Source organism: Convolutriloba macropyga, chromosome 6 (genome assembly GCF_964194025.1).
Source record: "Convolutriloba macropyga chromosome 6, txConMacr16.3, whole genome shotgun sequence".
Classification (NCBI taxonomy): domain Eukaryota; kingdom Metazoa; phylum Xenacoelomorpha; order Acoela; family Convolutidae; genus Convolutriloba; species Convolutriloba macropyga.
The window spans coordinates 9,829,953-9,857,574 of record NC_134473.1 but is presented as its reverse complement, the minus strand read 5'-3'; the positions used below and the strand labels follow the sequence as shown (position 1 = coordinate 9,857,574).

Sequence of the window (27,622 nt, the reverse complement as noted above, 5' to 3'; positions counted from 1 at the left end):
CCATTTTGACGATTTATAGGGACAATCTTGAAATCCATATTTAATCCCCACTATAAAATAACTGACAAATTTCCAATATCAAATCAATCATTTATTTCCTTTTTTGAATGTGTTATTTTAGTTTGAACTTACAAGATAACCATTCGGCTTGCAAGTTCTTACATTCGGTCTCGATCCGGGAAGGACTGAGTGACCTAAAAATTGCCGCAGCTGCGTGGGCAAAATTTTTTTGCGCGCTCAGATACTCATTTCAAAGTTTTAACAGACTAGCAACTGGAAATTTTGGCCGTTATTTGATTGGAACTTTATTTGATCGTAATGCAGTTTATCCTTGGCTCAAGAAACTAGTGATGAAAAATCTTTCTGATTACGAAGATTATCGCGAATCAGTAATATATTTACAAATAATAATATCGTGTAACATAGAACAATAAAGCAGATTGATATGATTAAAAAGGTGGGCGTTCCGCAACTGTGAACTAAAACTTATTCCGGCCAGCAGCTTTTTAGAGGTGGTCTTAGTTTCTATTGTGCAACTACAAAATTCGTAAATTTTATTGGTTTACATTTTGGCCGGCTCATATGACGTTTGCTTGGTACTGAAAGCTACATTGGATGGTTTCCTCCAGTCATCAAATCCAAAATTACATGAATAGGCATCCTAGAACATTCTAGGCTATAATCAATTACTTGACGCTCTTAGACCATTTCCTAATTGTTAAAATTTTTATCAAAACATGACCAAAATATAGAGAAATTTATTATAAATTTATTAACTTACAAAAATGAGTTATATGGTACAACCTGAAAACATACTCACTTTATCTTAAGAAGGATATTAACACTGTACAGAAAAAAGAAAGAAAATATCAATTATAAGCGCCGCCACAGACTCCCTTGCCTACTTGTACTTCGGTAAAAACAATGATATCCTTTCTGGTCAAAAAAGATGAAAGCCCCAATGTTTTTTCTCCGTATCTGGTATCTTTAATTGCTTTGTTTTATGAAAACCTAACATAACTATTGTTTTACAATTTTAATCGATCAGACCGCAATTTTCTTACACGCTATAGAACGAAATTTCCTTATTGCGCGCATGCTGAACATTCCTTGAGTTTCAATAAATCTTTCTTCGTTTTTGTTCAGTCCTGTGAAGTAGGATTTGAGTATTTCGATTGGTTGATGACATATGTACAATTGGTATAAAACAGTGAGTTAAAAGACTCCAGCCTGGCGTCCTTTGTATACGAAGTCTTCGTGTGTGATGAAACAACCGATCAGCTTTCGGCTTCCTTGGAAAGCTCGTCTCCCGTGAACTAATCGCCAGTTGTCAAACACTAAGATGTCATCAGGCTCCAGCAATGTCTCAAAGAGTCTGAAAATTTATTTCCGGTTTAAAATACAATCATTTATCGATGTATCAATCGATGTACGAATTACTCTAATTAAAATCGACAATTCAGTAACCACTGCAGAAGAAATGTGTACACAAATCGAAAAATTGCATGTTCAGCCTGAATTAAAAGCTTACCCTAGCCAAATGTCCAATAATCTAAAAGCTAAGAAGAATCAAGTCACGCAATTGAAAAATGAAAATAAACTTGCACTCAAAAGTAAACAAGTCAAAGATATTCTTCTAAAGACACAATTATTTTCCGAAATTTACCATTGATGTAAGATGCCAATGGTACTACTGTGGTCAATTTCATAAACGAGGTACTTCATGTGGACTGTTGTGAGGTTGATGTGGTACTTTGTCATGAACATTAAGAATTGTCGATCCGAAGAAGCCGCCAGCAATAATTGCTAAGTTTTTATATTTCGCGAAAAAAGTCGCATTTGGGGTACAAAAAACGTGTGTGGTAAAAAAACTGATAAAAAATCCACCTAATAAATCAGTTTTTGGATGAAAGGTTTTCTAAAATGGTCAACGAAAATCTGCACTACGCTTTCGAAGAAAGTTTAAAAAGCCAGGAACAATAAAAGCCAGCCTCAAAATCTTGTGCAAATTGGAGAAAAGAGAAAAGATAAAACCTATGCCCGTTAACTCAAAACTGGATATCAACTATAACATCGAGGCAAATGTAAAAACAATGCTTATATCGACCCGATTTTCCAAAAAAAGCCCACACGCATCATGTTTGTCAAAAAAAAACAAATGATCTTCAACTTTCTTCCATTTTTGAGAAAACTCAGTTTGTCTCAACCTTCATAGGCAAGCTTGTTGTCAAGTTTGTTCTTTGACGAAGAGAAAGTTAGTAAAAAATCAATGGTATGAAGAGATTTTTAAAATAATTACTAACTAGAAATAGACAATTATTTTCCAAAATTTACCACTGCTCTCAAATGCCATTGTTATTACTGACGTGGTAAATTTGATAAATGAGGGACTTCATGTGGACTGCATTTAGGCTGATGTGATACTTTGTCATGAGCTGGGAGGAATTGTCGATCTAAGGGAGCCGCCATCAATAACTGCTAAGATTTTAAATCTCAGCGAAAAGTCACATTTCGGGCCGCAAAAATCTACTTTCTGAATACGAAAATCTTTCTGATAACAAATTAGTTTTTTGATGAAAGGTTTTTGATGACACTAAAATGTACAAGGAAATTGTAGATTACAAAAAGCTTACAAACTTTCAGCAATAACAGTCAGCCTCAACTTCATTTGCAATTTGGAGAAAAGATAAAATCTATTCCCATTAACTTAAAACAGGGTTTTGATGAATCGAGGCTTATATCGAAATGATTTTCGAAAATAGAAGCCTACATTCGCCTGGCCCAAATTATTGCCGCAAAAAAAAATCAACACGCTAGCTGCCAAACGACTTGTGCCTTCCAGTCCAGCAATGTACCACTCGAGAAATGTGTACCGTTGCGAAGAATGTTGACTAGCTTAATCTTTAATTGGTGATGTTCGTAACGCAACGATAACCTGATAGAGGAGTTTGCTGGGTTCAGTGAAGAACCCCTTTGTTTTTATCTTAAATTTTTATTCATTAAGATACCATCACGACCAGCTTGGCATCATTCAGATTTTTTCCGTTAAACCAACTGTTATTTTTCTTTGTGAAACATGGCTGACTGAAAACGATCTGCGTTTGTTAGAACAATTAGATGAAAATCAATGAATTATTGTAAACAAATCCGGCAAAAAAGTGGAGGTTGTGCTTCATTTTGAGAAAAGGCTTCGAATAATAAATCAAAGAAACCATCATTGATTTGGGGTAGATAACAGTTGCATTCAAATGTGATCAAGTTTTTCAAAATTTAACAGTAGTAGACCGACTTTAAACTTAATACATTTTTAGATCAATTTGAATTTTTATGTTCCTCAAAAATTTAAAGGGAGAACAGTTAAAACGCGGGGACTTCAATATTGATATCATAGTTTGTACAAACTTCAAATATTTGAATGTTAAAACTTTTGGTTTTCATGTACTGACAAATCGCACCAGCGTAACTCCTAAAAAACGAAACTTGCCATAATCATATATTGAGCAGCGAACAATTAACTACAAAACCTTAATTCAATAACCATTCATTTTGTCTTTTTGGTCTGAACAAACAGTTTCAATAGCAAAAGCACCGGAGCAAAGAATCTTTGGTTTCGTTATTCTGCCGAACTCTGAAAGTTATTTCAGTTTTTTATTTTCATTGCACCATGCTTGTCAAAAACAAATTATCTTCAGTTTTCTTCAATTGATGACAAAATTCAATCAGTCTCAACAACCATAGCCAAGCTTGTTGATAAACTTGTTCCTTTGTGGAAGAGAAGGTCAGTAAAAAGTCAATGGAAATACATTTTTTTTAAAAAAAAACTGTTTTGAATGGTTAAGTAGTAAAACTTTTCAAAAAATGAGTTGATGAGCCAACTGATGAAAACCCTTTTGAAAGACAAGGAAAGTTTTGTTGATGATAATAAGAAATCCTATGAATGGTTTAGTTTCAATAAATTGACTGTAAACCACAAATGTAACCTGATGCTTTTTGGAAAAAGCTGTCACCCTAATCTTATCTTTGAGAGAAAGCTGTCACCTTTTCTCCTATTGATCCTTAAATTCAGTTAGTCTGAACAACCACAGGCAAGCTTGACGATAAACTTGTTCCTTTGAGGAAGAGAAAAGCAGTGAAATTTCAATGAAATGACAGCAACTTAAAAAAAATTGTTTTGAAGGGTAAAAGTCAAAGCAACAATAAATTCTCATTTACCTTCTAACGTGGCGTAATTTCAGTCTACGCACTGACTCCAACTTTAAGCTAACGTTTTCTTTCACTGAGATACAGTTTGATTTTGAAAGGTTTATGGCGAATTTTTGAATCTTTATTTATTTTGTAGTTCTATTTCTCCTTTTTCGGCCACTAGATCCGCTACTTTGAAGTTTTATTATATGCTGTGATTAGGCGTGTAGTGATAAGTGTTTTGGTGTGTTGATATGAGGTTCTCTTAGTTTGTCGCTATTATTTCTGATTTTTGCCATTTTCTTCAGTTTTGCATTTTCGCATTGTCTGCTAATAATTCCCACCAGGTTGCTCTATTTTGTACTCATTCTAAGTACGTCTAGATTCAATTTCAAGCTTAACAATTTCAGTTTAGAAGCTTATAATCTTGCAATCTGAAAATTCACGCCAAATTTGAACTCTTTTTGACACAAAGAAATATCGTTTACAATTTTTATCAATCGACAAAAATTGACGGAACACAAAGTACGCACTGAGTACACAGATCCCACGCGCAAATAAGTAGAGTCGGAACAATAGCTTGTTACATTCCTGCCTCTCATTAGGTTATACAAACCATTTCCATTGTTTGTTAGCACATAACAAACAAAAAACATTTTGTTCAATATGAGAAGGGACAGGAAACAGTTCCAAGTTTAGTGGTAATAAGGTTAATCTTACAGTCGAGGAGACGTGATTAGTTCACTGAACAGTTTGACAGCTCTGTAGAATTCTGGCATGTCCTCCTGGTCAATCATCGGTTGCCACGAAGATCTGCTAAGCTCACAGAATTTGACTCTTTTGAAATCAGAGCCCCCGTTCATGATTCTGCAGGAACTGTTGTTGTGAAGCTCTATCATAGGTGCCAGAGATACGGAGCTGAAAAATATACATGACATTTAATAGGTATATATTAGTTAAATCGAGTTAAATTGAGATTCTACAATTCTATAGACTCTTTTTGTGCTAATTTATCCGTAGCTTGAAAAACTTTTATGGTAGCAACCCCGGAGGGTTTCGATCCACAACCTCCAGAATAACAGACTTGTATCTTACCTACTAGTCTAAAATTTTGTTTCACTCAAAAATGAAGATCTCAAGCGTGAAAAAGTCAAAACAAAGTCACTCAAGAAGTCGAAGAATGTTCTAGAAAAAAGCGCAAAAACAGTCACGCAAATTTTGCATAAAAAGGCACACACGTTTACAATAATTGCTCGAACTTCGGTTGAGAGACAGTAGACATTAATTCCAATTTTGTGTGTTTGAATGAAGTAACATTGCTAGAGACGCAAAGGGACCCTTGTTTGGGTTTCTTCCATTTCTTTATAATTAGCGTGTAATTATTAAGATTTGAGCACCAGTATATGCTTGTTGATGATAACAGTTCATTCAGACAATTAGTCCAATCGTTACTATTAATAGTAGATACTATTATAATTAATAGCCGCCGTCAGCGCCTCTCAACGGCTATTATTTAGGCGCTCTCCCTTTTTTTACAATTCGAAGAATCAGAATTATATTGGGGCGCTGTCTTTTTTAAGACTCAAAGAGGCTATGTTTTTCTGTTTTTTTATTAGTGAGCGAGCAAGAAAACCGGAAGTTCAGGGAGTGAATAAAGTTTGAAAAAGTTGTTTCAGTGGAAAATTCGAAGAGCGGAGAATAGAGAGCGTGGTTTTTTTGTACATGCCTTCTTTTGAAACAGAACAAGAAATGTTGCTGTGAAAAAGTTATCACTAAGCGAGCACAATTTTTTTGTTCACCTGCTATTTTTTCAAGCTGTTTTTTGTTTTTGAAACTTCTATTTTATATAAAAAGTTATTTCAGACTAAAGTTTTTATTTTCCGGTATCTGCTCTTCTGCTATCTGTTTCAGCTATCTTCAGCTATCTGTTTTGATAGCGTTTCAAAAGTTTGTGGTAATTGAAGGGACTTTTAAGCTAATTTGAAGTCTTTTCAACTAAATCTCCGATTTTAAGGATTTTTCAAGCAATTTTTGGCTTATTATTGTATTTTCTTGCTTTTAGTTGTAATTGAATGTAACCGTAATGATCGTGGGCAGTTTCTATTACAAATTAATTACAGTTTCTTTGATACGAAGCATTTTTTCTTCTTTGAAATTAGACAAAACAAATAAAATTTTTCTTAGTTTCTTACAGTTTTCCGCTGTATTTTAAAGTTACTGATGTTTTTGTGCCTATTTGGGCCTATCCGAATTCGTTTGAGATTTTCAGTTTTCTCGAATAATTGAAATGTTGTTCTCCGTTTGTATTTGAACAAATTAAAAAATTTATTGCATTTTTTTGTTTAAATTGGTTTTCAGTAATTTTTTGAAATTTCAGTTAGAAGTCTTTTCTCTTCTTTGATGCTCACTGCTATCAAAAACTAGTTATTCGACTGCTTTTTGGCAAAAACATTTTTGAGTCGTTTCCGGAATTCTTCCGCCGGTTATGTTATAAGAACTGTTCACACATTTTCATGATTTTTGAAGTCAAATTGATGCAATGATTTTTGTTACGCCGAGAAACAGGAATGGGAGCAAAACAGCGAGTTGTTTCCGGCAAGAAATTTTTCAATCTATGTTTTAAGTAGAGTGAGAAAAAGATACATGAACAACAATTCCCTCTCGCTAGTTGTCTTTTTTTGTTCACATGCAGCAATTTCGCTTTAATTTTTTACTAATTTCGACTTTTTTGACAGGGTCTTTTTTGTAAATGGTTTTTCCAATGGTTTTTCCAATCCATTGGTTTTTCCAATCCAATCCATAGTCCATTATAGGTCTAATAAGTACACTCTGACACCTAGACAAATTCTGTCAATTTCTATCTCTTTATTTTTGCATTTTCTTTTTCAATCCCAATTTGCGTCAAACGGATCAACGGCCGCTATTTTGCGGCAATTTGCGGGCTATGTTTTTTTCCTTTTAAGTTTTTTTAATCGATATTTCTTCTGACCGAATTTTTGTGAAACTAGTAAAACCCGCGGTCATTAAGTTGCTGAGCAGCTCATAAGAGCTTCAATAATCTCTATATATGCGCAGCCCTATCCATCTAAACTTCTGAGGAGAATTTTTTAATTTGGTGCGAAAGTCAAATCTTTAATTTCTTGAATCCTCCAAACCCCGCTGAATCCTTCAGTGTAGCCGTAAATTTAGTGTGAGACAAGATTTTAATTGTTTTGGTTCTCCTCTCCCGGGTCGAGGTTTTGTCAAAAAATACAGTAAGATTAGCGGTGAAAAACTTTTTTCACCGCAAAGCGCCCGAATCTATTTTTGTAAGAATTGCGTTGAATTTTGCGGTAAGCAATTTTTATTCGACCGCATTCACCGGATTTCTTACAAAAAGGAAACTACCGTACAAGGGTTTGAACCAATTACCTCTCGCATGTCACCAACTTCTTATTCCACTGCGCCATCTCACTTAATTCAATTGTACTTCCTGCGAATTTAAGATAAGCGTTGAATTTAGTGGTGAACATCTGTAAGATTTGCGATTTCAGCGGTGAAAAATTTTTTTTCACCGCATTCTGATGGTAGCGGTGAAATTTTTTTTTTCACCCAGTCTACTGGTAGCGGTGAATAATTTGTTTTCACCGCATTCTGCTGGTAGCGGTGAAAATTTTCTTTCACCGCTTAAGCGGTGAAAAAAAAATTTCAACGCATAAATATTTTCTCCACCGCATTCATCGTATTAAGCGCAAATCTTACACTTCTACTCAAATTCACCGCAAATCTTACATCTTTTAGCGATTTTTAGCGGTGACACCTCGACCCGGGCTGCATTTACTGTGCACACGACTTTTCGGCTTTCCCTCGTCCAAGCAGACCAGCCTGCCTTAAGTTCAGGTAGTTGCAACTATCAAAGTCGCACCCATGTCAGTCGTTAGAGAGCAATTTGTCTGACTCTAGTTGGTTTTTTAGATTAAGTTTGATTCAAATTTTCAAGAACCTTGCAAGATGACTCCAAACTTGCAAGATAAATGGAAGAACTATGTATTATCTTGCGTGATTTCTTGCAAAGTTTTGAGTTCTCTGATTAGTAGTGTTGTTACTTATTACGGTTGAAACTATAAAGAGGATGAAGGCTACCAAAAAACGATTGTTTTTTAAACCTACGAAATCGAGCCAAAGCGTCATTTTTTCTTTGATTTTGCCGGAGACAAAAACTACAAGAACAATTTCGCTGCTCTTTTGCCATATTGAGAATCTTCAGCGAGGGTAATAATTATGCCAGAAATTACATTAAAATCTGAAAGTAGCCTTGCAGGCTATTCTATGGTTGTATAAGCTGCGGTGTCTGTTTTTTTTTTGGTAGACATGTTCCTCTTAAATGGCTCAGGAAAAGGATATGTTTATCTTACCCGTGAAATGCGTTCGCCATCGGCCATGTTGTGAGGACACTGAAAAAGAAAATAAGCTGCTTCTTATGCGACATTAACTGTCTATTAGTTTTCTCTATGGTGATATTTTTGGTGATACTCTATGGTGATACTCTTCCATTTCTGGTCGGGGGGGGGGGGGGGGGGGGGGGTATCATCTTACTATTTACTTTACAGATATGTAACCCATGGTTTTTGATTTCATCTAGTTAGTTCCTTTCGAAGCAGCAAAGAGTGACTACATTTTGAAGCAAATATGCCATTCGGTTTCATTGCGATCGTGAAAATAAACTGAGCAGATGTAAAGGGTGCTTTGTATTGAATACTCGTTCAAATCAACTTGTTTCAGATTTCAGTTATTAATTTGATGGAAGTATAGCCGACTGAATTTGAGTGGTCTAAGATATTGAAGATTAGTGGTTGCTCTAGCAGTTTAGCATCTACCCGGCGGGTTGGGCTCCCTATTAATTTCATCGATGAATCATCGGTGAATGCAATGTAAGCCGAAGTAAAAGTAAGCGGACATAAAAGCAAGCCGAACGTTTTATACTAGTTATGTAATCTATCAGAAATAATACATTGCTAACCGTTAAAATCAACACTGCATATATAGTATTATAATGCATAATGTGTTCCAAAGCAACGAAGAAACAAAAATACGTCAATTTTTGGCATCTGGTGGGTACAGGCCTCAGCGGACATTAATGGTTTATTGTCACTTTTTCTCTAGAAAATCCGTCGGTGATATTTGATGTTTATTGGATCATAGAAAACTTCAATTCTTTTTGCTGCTCGACCTTAGGATATTTTTATAAATCCTATCCAAATTGCACTCCCATACTAAAAGAGTGGAATGGGCATTACACCCTGAGTCCTGCTGTACAAAAAAGTTGACTAGGGGTTAAAAACTCGGTTGATTGGGGGTAAAAACTGGGTGCTAAAGAGGATAAAAAAGCGATTTAAGTAGACGAAGAAAGTAAAAAAACTTTACTGGAAAGCCTCCGGGTCTTCCTTTCTGATAATTTCAGTTGCTTTCATGCAGTCGGCCAGAATAGATTCGCCTCCTTGTTCCGCCTTCTTCATCACTTGGAGTGCCAATGCCCCTGCTGGATATTCCATATCTGAGTTATCTGTGTGAGTACTCAAAGCCAGGCTGAAATAAAAAATTTGGTTTTGATCATCAAGCGCAAGTGTACAGGTCTCTTTTTCACTATTCGTTTTTTATGCCTATTCGAGAGAAGCTTGAAATGTTTCAAGATTCCTGTGAGATTATTCAAATCTTGCAAGATTTTAAAGATATGAATTTTGACAAAATTGAATCAAAGTTCCTATAGTCTAAAATGAAAGTTTATAGTAAGTAATGTTTTTGGACAGATCATTTCGTAACTTCAATCCAAAGTCAAAAATTTAGTCTTGATTCAAAGTTAGGTGTCGAATTGTATTGTGCGCAACTTACTCGGAGAATCCGAGGTCGAAATCTGCAAATTGGTTGGTGCTATCAATTTCAGAGTATCTTTTGTTATCATCAGGGTACTCCCTGTAGTGGCTCTTAACATCTGCTAGCTTCTTGGAGATCCCGTGAATTCCTGAGGGGTTTGAAGGACTTCCCTTCAACACACACAGCCCATACTGCCACATAAGCTGGTAGCACTTCTCTAAACAAATAGTTAATTGTTCCGACCCTCTTGAGGGGGGAGGAACTATATACTCAACTGGGTTTTTTTTTTGTTCCGTGAATTTTCGCCGCTCGATAGATTCATCGTAGAGAGTTGAGACTGGTATCATTAGAAAGCTCGTCCAGCGTAGAATATGGAAGATAGAAATGTAGAAGATTTTTTTAATTTTCGTTTTCTACAGGGAGTTATCGAGGCTTAAACTTCTGAGAAAAGAAGAGTGAATTCACGTTGTTTTTATTCACATTTTCCGGAATTTTTGCCTTAATTTTCGTCAATTTTGCTAAAATTTGTTATAATTTTTAAGAATAGTGTCGTTGATTTTATTTTTGAAGACGAACAAGCATTTTTGATTGTTTTGATTTAATTTTTTGGTCAAAAAATCTGGATAAACATTTCAAAATTTAGCCTTTTTCATCAACAACAGCACGAAATAAGCTACTTTAGTCCACTTTGATTAAATTTGCCTACAGTACACCCCCCAACAACACTCATACAATCTTTGTAGACTCAGAGGGGGGCTATTTCTACTTCAGAGTCCGCAGAGAGTGCCTTGTAGTTAAAACTTTGCCGTTTTTTGCTAACTTTACTCGTTGATTATCAAAAATGCAAAATTTATTTTGAGTTTCAACTCAGAAATTATCTATATCTACAACATTCGAAAAATCAATTGTTCTTAACGGACAATAAGTATTAACAGGGGTAGTTTTGAGCCATTCTTGGACTGTTACAATTCAAAAAAAATCGGGTTGTAATCAGTCGGTCTTTTTTTAAAAAAAAAAAAGACTTTTTTTTATAATAAAGAACAGAACATATCAAATCAAAGCTCAGGAGTGATAGGTCCAACCAATTCGCTTGCTAAACAGCTCCAGGCTAATGCATTTAGTTTTTTAATTAAAAGTTTATGGTCGTTTTTTTAAAAAATAAATGACTTTTCAATAAATAATGGCTTAATTAACTTTTCCTCTTTTTTTTTCTTAATTTGTTCAACTTCCAGCTTAGTGTCAGCAAAAAAAGACTGCTTCTTCTTTCTACTGAGTTAACATTTATTCTCGGTTGCAGTTTTAAGCCTGAAATTATTGTTTTCTGGCTTTGATACTACAAGATTTTAGATTTTTGTTTGTTTTGATATTTGCCAGTTTTTCACGTTTTCTAATTTTGTCACATTATCACATTATTGACAGTTCTCATGTCACCTTATTAGCATTCAAATTAAAGCACAATTGAACATATTAAAATCCTGAAAGATATAAATCATCGTTTTAATGGCCTCGACGCCTCTTTCTTGAAGAAATCAATTGAATTTTTTAATTTTGTCTTAACTGTCATTTATACTTTGTCGTTTCGGTCGTATGAAATTTCCTGTATAGTGATAGCTTTCATTGGCTTTTCATGGAAGAATAGAAAAACCGATATTCTGATATTAGCAGATAGCTGATGGCTTTTATGACTTTCAAACCCATCGTTTTCCAAAATTAAAAAAAAAAACTTTTTTAACTTCTCAATTTTGTTCTTTTTATGTTTCTTTTTGTTACCTAATCTCGTTAGTTGATTACAGGTCAAATATGACATTATGGGTGTCAAGGGAATAAAGGGGATTGGTGTCCCAAAATCTTTTTTTAACGAATTTGTTATGACCTTACTGGCTTCGACACCGCCTTTTCACAAAAAAAAATTAAATTAATTTGATTTTTGTCATATTTGACGTTCTTTTTGTAGATGCAAGAAATATTCTGGGTAATTACAGGTCTCGAGGGTTTCCTTTTCATGAAAAAACGACGATATTTAAATAGCTCCTTTTGTAATTAATGCCTTTCATGACATTGAATGTAATTTTGTTTCGAAAAAAAAATTAAAGTATTACATACTTTAGCACTTCGCTTTTTTGTCTGCTTGTTACCTAGTCTTACTAATGAATGGCCACGTACTACATTATAGTTGTTTGAAGAAGGCGCAATCAAATATATTTTGAGTGCCAAAATTTGGCTTGACGGTTTTGACAGCGTTTTCTGGCAAGTTTCAATTGAAATTTTGTTTGTTCTTTGTTGTTCTTTTTAGCCGCTCTAAAAAATGAATAAGGTCAGGTCCTAATGCCCTTCTATAGAAGCAGTGGTAATCGCAAATTTGTGGTAATATTAATTTATTCCTTATGGTATTTATTACTTTGAAGTTAATTGTTTCAAAAAAAATAAGTTAATTTTTTTTTACTTTACTGTTTTTGTTCTTTTTTGTATAATTGTTACCAAACCTTTTTATGGACTGGTCGCATATGTTTTCTGGTGATTTATAAGTTATTTTTGTTTAGTTTCAGGTTTATCTGACGGTATGTTGACTTTGTTATTAAATTTAGTTTTTAAGAGGGACATAAATTTTTTGATGTAATTAATGTTTGTTGTTGTTGTTGTTTGATTTTGCTGTTCGTTTTGACTCGCTTTCTTAATATTGACATATTACAGCAATCTAATGCATCAATTTTTACTCCACTGAGTTATTTGTTTTGGAGGTTATCTTATCGTTCATACAGAATTTTTTGAAAAAGACTTGGGCTTTTTTGGGATTCGCAAAAAATAATTTTTGGGTTTTTCTATCTGTTCCTCATTTGGTAGACAATTATGCCAAAATTGTGGATGGGCGGGGTCGGAACCTTATGTGCCATTGCACATTACCGAGCCGCCTTGTTTAGTCTTCATCATGAGTTGACAAATGACCTTAAAGTGCATCATTCTAGCTCAGAGCCTACAGAAATTCAAGTCTTCCAGAGAAATTCCTGTCTTCCAAGACTTGATTTTCTCTTGCCAAATAAGACTTCCATTACTCTGGACATCAATCTGGACAAGCGCACCTTATCTGCACCGATAAAATAAGTCTTGCATGTCATCTTGCCGGCGAGCGACAACTTTTGAGTTTCTTCTTTGCATGACTTGGCCAGTGTATAACTTTTTTAATGTATAAAAAACGTTTTTTTAATGTATAAAAAACGTTCTATGAGTATCTTGCAAGATTTTTGAAAGTTAGACGAGTGATTTGAGTATTACTGATTTTTGCTCTTAGCTTTTGACATTCAAATCCTTAATTTTACCCACAATGCTGTAAGTATCATCAGATTAATACACGATATCAAATTTTTTGTGCTGTAGATATGGCTACATTTGCTGAATCTATATAGCAAAAGAGCCTAATATAATAAACAGAGACGAACATTAGATACCAGCACATTTTTTCACTGCGCTACAATTAGTACATTTCAAACAGTTAGGCAAGTCTTCGCCGCAGACCTCTTACAATTAGCCTCAAGCCAAATTTACTGACTGTTCTGATCCTTTTGACTGGGTGCTGATCTAAAATTGTTTTGGCGTTCTGTCTTTTTTTAAGATCTGTTTACAATTATTTTGACCTTCTCTTGTCTACGAGAATTCAGTGCGTAATTTGAGTTATAATTTCAGTCACGCTAGTGTGGTAAAGGGCGAAAAGCGAGTAGTTCTAACGCGTGACCTTGATTCAAAGGACTTCAAACCAAAAGTGTTGATGATTTTTTTGACCTTTCAAACTTTCTAGTCCACTCATTATCATTATGAACAGCTTCAAGTGAACCTCCTATGAGTCGCATTTTGATCAATATAAGGGTTTTATTCATAACGATCAGTTTTCTATACTTTGAGAATACATGCATTCAAAACTTTTTGTTTTTGTTAATCTCCTCATTGACTTAGTCTCACTATTTATAGGTCTCATTTGCTATTTTAATATGAGTATTATAGTTTATATAGTTGGGTGATTCGAACCTGCACGTTTTAACGACTTCGACTTTCGACAAGACTTGTTTTCAAAATATATCAAAAAATTTTCCAGGATTTTGCGAGTTCTTGTAGTTGTTTTTGTTGATCTGTAACAGTCTAAATATTAACAGATATAATATGATTCATTTTTAAAATGTTTCATTTTTTCATATGCAAGTTTTCACAACTTTAAAGCGACTTGCGTTCAAAAATTATTTCTGTTTTATTAGATATTGACCGTTTCGGTTTTTGTTTTTTCATGTCGTATCGGTCAATCTCCTCAAAGAGTCTCATTTTCTCTCCAATAAAACAAAATTGAGTCCATTCAAAAATTGCTCGATTTGAACTAGCTTTTTTGCTTCTATTTGTTGCTACTTTTGTTGAGTTGTCCTTAAATGTTTTGCTTCACGGTGATATTTTGATTGATTATTGCTTTCTGTACATAGACACTGCCAGAGATGCTCAAGAATTCAAGTTTTGTTACGTTTTTAATGACTATGATGCCACTTTTCGATGATTTTTGTATAGATCGCTTTTTCTTGCCAAATTTTCTTTGTATTGTTCTTTTAATTTTCAGCAATGATTTTCAACAATTTTGGTTTCTACTTTCTAAAAGTCCATTGTTTAGAAATCATATGAGCTAGACGTTGTCATGAAAAATAACTTCGATAACACTTTTACAACATGAGTCTGTTTTTGTTTCGTTATCGTTGGCCAATTTATTAGCAAGGCAGAATGTGTTTTAGATTGCAATTCAGAACTGGTGCCGTTTTTGTGGAGTCAATTTTGACCAATAAATTTATTGACCGTAGGGAGTTGTGATCGGTATCAATAGAAACCCAGTACAGCATAGATTATAAACATGAAAGGATTGTTTTTCCGAGCAGTTATCGAGTTTTAAAATTTTGGAAACATCCGAATGATAGAAAATATCCTTTTTTGTTCCCTTTTTCCAGTTTTTTGAGGCTAAAGTACTTTAGTTTGCAACTTGCATTCGATTTGACAATTTCCCGAAGTTCAGCTTTTTTTCATAAAAATTTGCCGTAAAATGCTCTTCTGGCCCAATTTGTTCATTTTTGCCAAAAGTTAAAATCTAAAAACTGCTGTTTAGGGTGCTAGTTCTACTTCCGATTTCAACAAAGGTACTCAATTTAAAAAATCAAGCCATTTTTTGCAGACTTAAAACGATTAATATCAAAAAAGGTGGTTTCTTTGTGAGACCGCAATTTCTTTTGCGACATTTTCCATTTCGTTAACATTTGCAACAAATACTTGTTTGTATCGAACGCACAAAATTACGGCTAGTTTTTGTCTCATCGAGATTTCTTGCAATCAATGTTAATTACGAATGAGAATTTTTCTATCAATTCTCAGTTAATGAAAGCACATTCCTGAAAACGAGGCCCAAAAATTATACGGTCTCAGATAAAGTTTTACTTTTTGTGGCTTCGATGAAATCATTTTGTTAACTTTAATTGAACTGTAGCTGTGTTGACTCACTATCACTAACCTCAAATCTATTTGGCTCACTTAAATGTTATAAGTGCAACTATATAAATCTTATAATGTTAACTAATGGCTCTTTATATATTTGTTTTAAGCAAACCTCAGTCAAATGTTGATTTTTGCCAATTTTTAAATCTGTCAACTGTAGGTTAGTCTTAGCATCGACAGTCTGCATCTTCTTTTTAAAGAAGGATATTTTAATGTTTCCAGTTGTTAAAAACAATGGAGTCAGAGCTTTGATGCCCGATAGCTATCATAAAATTATTGACATTTGGACATTGAGCCATTTATGAAGCTTTTTGGTGTTTTATCAGATAATCAACTTATGAATGGGTCTCAATAGTTTTGAAGAAAGCTCAATTGATCAAGAACTTTAATTGACATTGGCTTTAAGAGCTTGGATTACTTCCCTTGCAAAAGTCCATTCAGTTTTCAGATTTTTGCTTTTATTTGTTTTTCTTATCGTTGTCCCATCACAATCATGTTATTGATCAAACTCAATAGCTTCCTTCGGAGATGAAAATGAATGCGTTCAATGATTACAGTTTGTTATAATGGTTTTAGTTTCTCAAAGTTAACTGTTTTGAAAAATTTTAACGAATTTTTAAACACTGCCCCTTGTGCTGTTTTTTAACAAATTCTAGTTTTTGTCTTATTAAAGACATGTTCCATCCGCTTTCTGTTAAGCAAAAATTTGTCTTTCTTGCTTTTTGGATTGAGGTTGCTTGTTATGTTGCTTTGACACTTGTTTTCGTAATTTTTTGAATCTTTGATATAGGTCAAGTATTTGTTCTTTTTGTTGTCTCTTTCAAATAGCCACCTTAAACGGTTTACATTGATCTTCAATATGTTACCCGATTGAAAAATTAGTTTTTCCAGTTGATTGCTAATTTTTTTTGGTTTCAACACTATTATATTTTTCGAAAAATGAATTGTTGATTTTTGTAGTTGTGTCAGTAATTGTTAATTGGTAGCCGGAAGGCTCAGTTTTTGTTAATGAGGGGGACAACTGGCTTCCACAAAAGTTAAAACCTATATAGTTTTCATTAGTTGTAATTTTATGGCAGTTTGGTTTTATAAGTGATTGGTTCGAAATGTAGATATCTGTTGAATTTTTGTCACTTGTTAACTGATTCGTTTCATCGTCTAAGTAAACACAGGTAACATCTTCTTTTTAGAGCAAAATTGTTATTTTTAAAAAACTTTTTAAAACTTTGCTGTTTAATGGTTTGGTGGCGTTGATGCTTGAATTTTTATTACCATTTTTTGAACTCTGGCCATTTGCTGATTTCTGAGCTTTCGTTGTTGTCTTATATTTTTCAACAATAATGATGGCTCCCATTTGTTTCTAAGATGAGAAAAGTTGAACGTTGCAAAGAGCTCTCACAATTTTAATGGCTTTAACTCATTTTTCTCCCAAAGTTTGGATGTTTTTGATTTTTGTATGCGTTCTTGCTTTTTATAGTCGTATTAAATCTTCTAGTTGATGACAAGACTCGATGGCTTCCAGTGGAAAAATAAAACCTATTTGGTAATTTAATTTGGATCTAACGGTTGTATTGACTTCAAAAAATTCGATTTAGTGTTTTTAAACATGTTTTAAACTGTCTTTTTGTTCTTTTGTTGACTTATTACTTTCTTCTTCCCTTACGCAGTTTTTGGTCTTTTAAAACATACAGATAGACTTTGCCGTGTTAGAGACTTCTTCAGTTTACCCCACAGTCAACTCTTTATTGGCACCGCCAATCTAACAACTACGACAACATCTAAACCCCTGAAGTTCAGCTCCGTACACAGAATTCCAAACAGCAATCGCACCTTTCCCAAAAACTGCTCCTTTACCTGCTCCACCAACAGCGCCACCAATTTAATAACTTGATTACTCATACATCCAAGACTTAATTCCCTCACTCCAATTGAATTCGTTAACTCAACAAAAACAAAAAGCCCAGGTTTGCCGCAACCAGTGCACTCAAGAATTGAGGAAACACCACAATGTTTGAGCCTAGTTAGTCATTATTCAAACAATTTTTCAGACATCGACTTTCCGCGAAAAAAGTTGACAATTTCACAGATATCCAACAACCCTTTCGATTCTTCTGGAGGACCATTTGCACAGTTAGAGAGGATATTTTCTCAAGCTCACCGTGCTGACTCTCTAAGTTTAATAAAACCTTCCTTCCCCTTCTCTGCAAGGATCTTTTCAGTGTCCTATCCGGAGACCACAATAAAAGATAATTACAAAATTGAGGTCTGAAGAATGAATAGCAAAATCTTATTAAATTGCTCACTACAAAAGCATTGAGCACAAACCTTACCCAGGCAGTCAATTTTTTTCACTAGGAATTACCGTTGAACAAGATCAACTATTTTTCTACACACTAGCAACAGCTCTAAGTAAAACCTACTCCGTTCATCTGTCGTGAGATCCACTATGAATTAGGTTAAATAAACTAGAAAACAGCCGTTTTTTGTTTTTACAATCTTCACTTGAGATTATAAAACACAAGTTTGCTACAAATTATTATCCTCCCTAAAATCTAGTTTTCACATACAGCTCCAGCCGATCAACCAATCAAAATTTATCAACGGAATAGCTCCACTCCAAAATCGAAAACTTAAGACCTGGTAGTGGTACACTATGGTTTTTCTACTAAAAATATTAGTAAAATGAAGTATTAGAAGCTGAAATTAATGCGATTGTAACTTATACCTGCTGGTTTTCAGATGTAACGCATGTTAATATCTTCACTTAGATTTATAACTGATTCAAAATAAGCGCTTTTGCCATATATGTAACTCTCATCGACGAAAACTATTAGGAACAAATTTGCTATTAAAATAGTCTAAATAATTATCACTTTGAACCAGTTCTAATACATTTTGAAAATTCAGATTATCTTTGATGACTAAAAAAAACAGAGAGTCTCGACGAGACATATTCCAGTTTTCTCACTAAAAACCGTACGCTTTCCTTGCCGAAATCTTTTATATAAGCTGTCAGATCATAATTGGAATCCAAAAACTACGGAAAGCGAACGGGCACACTGTTCAGGAATTAATCTACAGCACAAATATGTCATTTGTACGCTAGTATGGTCACCTCAGTTAACAAATATCACACTAACACTAGATCTGCAGAAAGCAATCATTTATTATAAAGAAACACGTTCAATATACAAAATGGCATGGTGTTTTCCCCTTAAACAAGCAATTGAAACCCTTATCATTCGGGCACACGTGAACAGACAACTGTAGAAATTGTGACTGAGATTGATCTGAAGCTCGCATGAATCAATTTCATACTGGTATCTTTTGTACCTTATTTCTCAACAAAAATAACCTTGTACATCAACAAAAAACATAATGCCCGCATGTACACTGGGCATTTTCAAGAATACTTTTTACGACGAAACAATCGGCATTGTTCTATTTCGAGGTAGTTACTAAACCTCTGCATGAGCATAATGAGGAAAAAACATACGCCATCACAGTATAAGATTATTTTATTCAATGCTAGCGCGGCCAGTTTTGCCACGGGACTTTTCTGACACATCTCCTACAATCCCAAATTGACCACTCTCATTTTCTCTTTACCCAAAAGCACACATGCGAAATTGCTCATCTATACCAGTGGAATCAAACGTTTATCGTAATTGAGTAAACAAACCTTTGGAAGCGAAAATGGTTTGCGGTAGTACATCACATTGCAAAAAATGCCGCTAACTTTGACTATGCTGTTAGGTGGGTACTCCTAGAAATAGATTACTCTTGTCACAAAAAAAATATATCAGAAACGTAAGACCTCGATCGGGAGTAAAGCACGCCTCTTTTTTAACACAGAAAACCCCAGTCCGAAACCTTATCACATGAAACAGAAACAAACTCGCAACGCCGGGAAGCTGTAATGTAGTTCAATATTTTATTGAAATTTATTCTCTTCTCCTCCTTACGTACAAGAAAAGCCAAAATTTTTGAGAGCATTCTAAAATAATTTCAAATTGAAAGAAGATTTATTGACCAGATCACTTGTAAGCCTTTCCCTGGTCAGTTGAAGTGCCGTATAAAGCTCACATTCTATACCAAAGAATTACACTAGACAGTGAATATGCTGAATCATTTCGCTTATCGCCCAAATAAAGCAGGAGACAGTGTGACAAAAAAACAAGGTGCTTCAGTCCAACACGAGGCTCTCAGACCTAATCTCAATCGGTACGACTTTGTCCCTTTGCTGCAGTACAAAGGTAGTACCATAGATCAACGGTATCTAACTTCCGATATCATCAGAACATAAAACTTCAGATCGACACCTAGCATGGGATTCATGTCTCAGAACAAGCCACTCCGTCAGAACATAGCGGGAAGCCCACTGCTGTCTGTTGCACTATAGAAAAGCTGGAGACCGAGTGCACAAAGTTAGGACGCGAGTAGTATAAAATTCTGACTAGAACCTCAACGGGGGGGGGGACGGACAATTACTGCAGCGTGGCAATCTACAACGGGGTGGGACATTTTGAGGTGGCCATCTACAACGGGGTGGGACAATTGGAATTTTTTAAAATGTAGTAAAATGTCCCCCTATTTTACATGTGTATTGTGTATATGTATTTATATATGTAAAATAGGGGGACATTTTACTACATTTTAAAAAATTCCAATTGTCCCACCCCGTTGTAGATGGCCACCTCAAAATGTATATATATATATATATATGTATACATGTATATGTATGTATGTATATATGATTGTATGTATTATGTATATGTATTTATGCATATGCATGTATATATGTAATGTGTATATGTATATATGTATATGTATATATGTATGTATGTATATATATATATGTATGTATGTAGGTATGTATGTATGTACGTATTATGTATATATGTATATATATATGTATGTATGTATGTATGTACGTATTATGTATATGTATATATGTATATGCATGTATATTTGTATTGTGTATATATGTATATATATGTATGTTTGTATGTATGTATGTATTATGTATATGTATTTATGTATATCCATGTATATATGTATTGTGTATATGTATATATGTATATGTATATATGTATGTATGTATATATGTATGTATGTATGTAGGTATGTATGTATGAATGTTTGTGTGTATTGTAGTATGAATGTATTTATGTATGTATATGTATGCATGTATGTGTATGTGAGTATCTATATATGTATGTATGGATGTATGTATAAATACACACATGCATGCATACATACATACATACATACATACAAATACATACATACATACATACATACATACATACATACATACATACATACATAGATACATACATACATACATACATACATACATACATACATACATACATGCATACATACATACATACATACATACATACATACATACATACATACATACATACATACATATATACATACAAACATACATACATACATACATATACATACATACGTACACAATGATAAAAAACCCAGAGTTGTGCAAGAAAACAAGTTTTTACCTAAGTATGTACACAATTATGGTCATAATCACTTATGTCCATAAATGCATACATAAATTGGTGAAAACAACAGTAAAACAACTAACCTGTTAGTAGATGTATAAAATCACTAATGATATACTATTTAGAGAGTCATCAGATCATGTCCAAACATGTTCAAAGTCACAAAACTTTCCAAAATTAATTGACCAATCGGAGTGCTTGATTTATTATTCAAGTGGACAACCAATCAGAATTGAAAGATTTATAAACAAAAACTCTAAACGCTCACGTTCAGTAAACAGTAAATAATGAACACAATAGGAACAAAAGACATCAAGCTCATTCATGAGAAAGTTTTATCACTGAGAGGTAACATAAATTATACACACATATCTTATCGACAATTATATTTCGTAGCTGCTTGTTCTTTGTTAGATCCAGAAGTTGACGGAGAAATAGCACTTAAATTTAGACCCTATGGTGGTTTCATTGGAATTGATAATTCAAGACTAGATCCTTTATTGAAACGGAGCAAAGTGCTACGGCTTCATGCTGCATTGCATGACGCCGCTGGATTTATAAAAGATTGCAGAAACAAAGGCCCTGGATATGTTTACGCTTTCCGTTACTCACCAGTAAACAATTGTCTTTTTGGACACTTGACAGGAATTTTATTCATTCTATCAGTGAAAATTTTTCATTCACAATTGTTTCGTGAATTGGAATGCTAGAAAATTTTGGCAGCAAAACCACAAATATTATTGTCCTCGATCTCGAAGTTTTCAAACTCAAGTCACTTGGATTCATTATAAAAGAACTCAGTTTGTGTTCCAGTTACAACGATACAATATTTTTCAAACCACCGCTTAAATTCGCTGATTTACCCGCACACGATAGACAAACTGTTATTTGGCTGACCAATAACCTACACGGTCTTGATTGGGACGAAGGTGATATACCTTACTGTGATTTGAAAACAATCTGTCTGAGTTTCAGTTTCCGATTCACACGGAAAAACTTTTTTGCCAAAGGCATTGAAAAGTGTGAGCTCCTCAGTAAGCTTTTACAAAAAACTGTTTATAATCTGGAGGATCTAAATTGTCCCCGAATCTCAGAGATAATATCAGAAGAACAAGTTCCCTCCTGTTATCTTCATTCAAACTTTCGTTCAACAAGCGATCAATTATCAAATCACTGCGCGGAACGTAAAGCAAGAATATTCTCACAGTGGACACAAAGTGATGCACAGAGAAGACACGGCAACTTTAACAACTTATCTGTCAGACAACTTGAAGATATTCACTTGCTTGACTCCACTTGACGATCAACCGATTGTAATATTCAATAGAGTTCAGGATCCCTCTCCACCAATACAGAATAATTTTTCAAGTGATCAACAGAACCGAGCGAACTATCTCAATAATAAGCCAAACACAGCACAACAACCGCGTTACAACCCGCTTTATAGCGCAGCAGCAAAACGTTATTTTGCAACCATTACTCTTTCTCCCGACAAGCTAGACAGCTTTAGGGCTTTCCTGCCCGTGATAGATAATTTCTATCACTTCCAACTGTACGTAAAAAATAAACAGAGAGCTCGAGAACATCGGAATCAGTTCAATTATGGCTATGAACAAAACAAACGAGAAGCCTATGCAGTCCCCCAACGAGCAGCGAATCCCACATTGGAAGCAATGGGCGGACAAAAAAGTTCCTCAATTTAGATTGAAAAAAACACCACCAGAACGTGAGCTATCACTTAATGAGATGCCGAATGAGTTGCGGTTATATGTCTTGGAGCACCCCGAAGTTCAAAAAGTCTTCAATCAACCATCGTTCGAGGAAAATGACTCATCAACCGTTTGTTATAAACTAGAGATAAAAAGTCATATTAAGGGTTTCAATTTATTTGAGTTCTGGTACATGAAACAGTTACCCAGTGAATAATTCAAAGAATTAACATTTTATATCATCCTTGTTTCAATTCACTTTTCACTTAATTATTTTTCTCCAATGAATCAAAGAGACGAGGCTGACGCCGGTATCAGTAATTTAGTCTTCGATGTAAACAACAAGGAGAGGCCCCCATGGCGTTGTTGTTCAAATTCAACAGTGCCAAGGTCCGAAGTAATATTTTTTGTTCAAGTGAGTATCATTGTCTTAATGATCATTCTTTGCTTTTCTATGCTCTTTCTATTATCAGAAAGCTGTGAAGAGAAATCAATTTGGATTGCTCTCTTATCGAGTTTAGTTGGTTACGTTTTACCTAATCCTAAACTATGAACAAAGTTATTCTTACACATGACAGGGTATTCATGTCAATTGTAGGACCAAGTGGTTGTGGTAAAACAGAACTCTTGTTTCGAATGCTAAAAGGTTCGACCTTTTGATCCACGTTTTGAAAAAATTTATTATTTTTACAAAGAGTTCCAACCACTTTTCAAAGATATGCAACGAGTTATACCAGGGATTGAGTTTCTAAAATACTCAGGCTTTGATATAACAAAAAAACTATCGCATTGTCTGCTTATCTATGACGATTCATGTGAAGAAATCTTCAACGATAAAGAATTTGTAAAAATAGCTACCTCAGGACGTCATCGCAAATTACATGTTATATACGTCAAGCATAATTTGTTCCATCAAAGTAAATGGTCCAGAACCATTGATCTGAATACAACACACATAATATTATTCAAGTCGCTTCGTGACATTCAACAAATTGAATATCTTGGAAAACAGTTGAATTGTCTCCAACTGATAAAAGAAGCATACAAACTAGCAACTGCGGAGCCCTTTGGACATTTGATGATTGATCTCGACCCAAAAACCAGTCAGGGTTTACGTTTTTCATCGCAACTAATTGGACCGGATCCTTCTATTTTTTACATTTCGTCCCCTGAAGCAGTGATTACAACAATTACAAATGAAAAAGAAACATTTGCTTATGCTCAAGCAATGGGCAAATAAGAGGAATGAGAACACAGCTCAAATAGAAATATTACATCAGGGCGATTTCATTTGGTTCTTGAGTGACTGTGTGATGAACGTACTCTCTGGAGTTGTACCAATCAATAAAGTTGAATTAAAAAAATTCGAGAAACCACTACGTAAACTTACAGACAGGCGAGTTGAAAAAAGCGAGAGAATCAAAATTTTCCGATCAGATTCTGGAATCCGTCTAATTAAACTCATTGCGTTACCTTGTTTTGTGTTTCTGGAGCAAAATGCACACTGAAGAGTTTGTGCTAATTCCTCGTCAAATGTATGCAAATGAACAACCTCAAATTGCTCAACTTCTCAACAATAAAAATGTCCGAGAGAAAGCAAAACAATTATCACTGTTGCAGAGAAACAAGTCTCCACCAGCACCTTCTACCACACAACAAGACACGCAACAGCAAACAGATAATACTTTGGAGAATGTCAAAGATGAGTTGAATGAGACTAGAGATGACAAAATTGATACAAAAGTTTCAGCTGAAACCAGGGAGCGAGTTTTGAGAGATATTAAACACCTTGACAGAAAAAAGTTTGAAAAAGCGAGCATAATTTTGGAAAAAATAGAAGAGTCAGAACCTCTATCGTTAGATCAAACATCAAGACTAATGGTTAATAAGTCAAGCACGGGAATTCTTGTCGCAGATTTTCTTTACGATCTACAACAAACAACATCTAAGCTTTCACTTGAACATTACAAAGTCCTGACTTTTCTAGATATCAGTTCACAATTAACTTGTAATACATACGCAAAAAAATTTCTTGCCTTATCACTAAACGAAAAATTACAGTTGTTTGAGGATGAACCAGAAAACGAAGAATCAGGAGTCTCGAGAACAGAAGAATCAAAAGCTTCTGGCGACGATGAAGGAAGCTTTGAAGATGCAAAAGACGAGATCCAACCGCCCAGCTCGTGGGCAAATTACTTCCTCTCACGTTAAACAATTGAACAAATTATACACAAAAGGTAGTGCAGCCTTTGGTAGCATAGCTAATTTGAAGAAAGCCAGTGGTTTACCAAGATCCAAAGTGGTTCAATACCTTCAGTCAAAAGCCCCATACACAAAATACAAACAATTCAGAAAAACTTTTCCGAGACTAAAAGCTGTTGCATACAGAATAAACGAAATCTGGTCTGTCGATGTGGCGTATATGGATAAAATTGCCCAACACAACAATGGAGTCAAATATTTACTGGTGGCTGTTGATGTTTTATCGCGATACCTACGGGTGCAACCAATGAAAGCTTTATATGCAAAAGATGCTGTTGAAGCGTTCAAAAAAATGATAAAGCAGAAAAAACCAGAAAGGGTTTGGACAGACAAGGGATCCGAGTTTAAAGGTGAATTCAAAACATTTTGTGAAAAGAAGGAGATTCATTTATATACAACCGAAAACGAAACCAAGTCGGCATTTGCTGAGAGGAATATTCGATCGCTCAAAAATATCATTCACAAATACCTGGAGGAAAATTGGACTTGGACTTATATTAAGGAGTTACCCCAGTTTGTAAATACTATAAACAGTCGTGTTAATCGTGTTACCCAACTTGCACCCAATAAAACTTTCAAAAAACATGAACCGTTTCTAATATCCCTAGCAATTAGCACAAAAAAGTACAAGCCAAAATACGAAGAAGGAGATCTGGTTCGGATTGCAAAGCCGGACGAAATATTTAGGAAAGGTTATAAACAAAATTACACAGACGAAGTCTTCACAGTATTCAAGGTTGCTACCCTTAGTCCACCAACATACAACCTTATAGACGCAAACAACGTAATTATTGAAGGTAAATTTTATGAACCAGAATTAGTCCAAGTGAACGTTCTTCCTGTCGAAGACTAAACATGAGTATTCATAGAGAATTTACTATTGATTTGATATCGAATGCATCAATGGGAATTTTTACCAATAATACTATGGCCAAGTTTCGAAATCAACTTGCCCAACCATTACAGTTAGATGGAGATTGGCAAGTTGCCCTTGCTTCAATATCATTTCCTTCAAACATCAATAATGTTAACTCAGCCGAAATAGTTGCGTATGTCAGTTCTGGCGCTGAACTTGATGCTTCACAGAACCGCACCGGACAACTTCGAAGAATTCGCAAAGGTATATACAACAGTTCAGAAGAGCTTCTGGAAGAAATTTTTCGAATCGCTCAATTGAAACAGTTTGACTATGATTTTGACACTGTAACGCAAAAGTTAGTTTTGAAATTTGGACCTAACGAAGGTTTGTCATTTGAAGATGAAGAAGTACCCAGTATTCTTGGTTTTAAAGGAATAAGAGATAATTCGAATCATGGGTTTGTTCATATTGGTTACAAGTCAGAAAATGCAGGCAACTCCTTGAACAGACATGTTGGAGATTTTCCAGTTGATATTACTTGCGGATCACAGTTAATATTTGTATACATTGATATAATTGAACATCAGAACGTTGGTGACGTGAGAGCTCCGGTAATAAAAATCATTGAGTCTGAGAGACGTTTGAGAAACGGTAGCATAAACACAGTGACACCCATACACCACAAGTCCTACACAAATTTGGATTACAAGCCAATATTATCAAACAACATTCAGAACATCCAGGTAGAGTTGAGAAACGAAACTGGAAAACTAATTCCTTTCACTGGAACCGGAAAAGTTATAGTCAGTTTAAAATTCCAAAAAATTATTTAATATGGAGGCATACTACAGCAATCAAGCATCTCAATCAATGCCACATTTTTCCGGACACTACAGACAAAGAGGCAGCGGTTTTGGAGCGCTTGCTGCAGGTATTGGAAGAGTTGCTCTGCCATTAGCACGCAAATTTCTCTGGCCCGCAGCGAAAAAGATTGGACGTGACTTATTGGTTCAGGGAGCACCGGAGTTAGTAGAAGTTGCGACCAAAAGAAAGTCAGCAAAACAAGCACTGAAAAGTACAGTAGCCAAAACAGCTCGCAAACAAATAGGTGGATCTCTTCAATCACGTATTGCATCGGGTCGTAAAATAATTAGACGAAAAAGACGACAATACACGAGACATCGCTCAAACCAAAAACGAAAAATCTCAACCAGAAGAATCATTTCTCGAAAACCCCGTCCAAAAAGGAGTCGTCTGGATTTTTTCTCGCGAGTGAAAAATGCGAACTAATATTGTAATACCATCTGAAGCCACTCACAGTTCTTTAGACTTATTTGAAAAGCCACCTTTGCTGGTAACATTTGATCAATCATTCGAGCAAAAAACAGGACCGCTTTATTCGCCCTCAGGATCATCATTGGAATTTGAAGTTGTTGGTGATCGCAACAATTTTATTGACTTGCAAAAAATTTACCTGGAGATCAAGTGTCGAATACTTCAAACAGATGGAACGGATTTGCGCTACACACATGGTGACGCTAATGCCAGTGATCTTCCATATTTTGCTAATAATATCCTTCATTCACTTTTCGCCGACTGTACTGTTTCTGCAAATGGTATCAAAATTTCAACAGCTAATGGACACTATGCACACAAAAGTTTCATAGAAACTGAATTCTCTCATGGGACAGACGCAAAGAAAACCTGGCTGAAATGTCAGG

General features: G+C 34.8%; 1 protein-coding gene across 1 annotated transcript; it reads right to left on the bottom strand.

Moving 5' to 3' along the window:
- Nucleotides 1-742: 742 nt before the first annotated feature.
- Nucleotides 743-10,283, bottom strand: LOC142341476 (uncharacterized). The gene is made up of 5 exons (XM_075392437.1): nt 10,051-10,283; nt 9,586-9,747; nt 8,577-8,615; nt 4,903-5,100; nt 743-1,375 (listed from the first exon to the last, which is right to left on the bottom strand). Exons 1-5 carry the CDS (start codon nt 10,230-10,232, stop codon nt 1,216-1,218), a joined length of 741 nt encoding a protein of 246 aa, XP_075248552.1. The 5' UTR covers nt 10,233-10,283; the 3' UTR covers nt 743-1,215.
- Nucleotides 10,284-27,622: the final 17,339 nt, after the last annotated feature.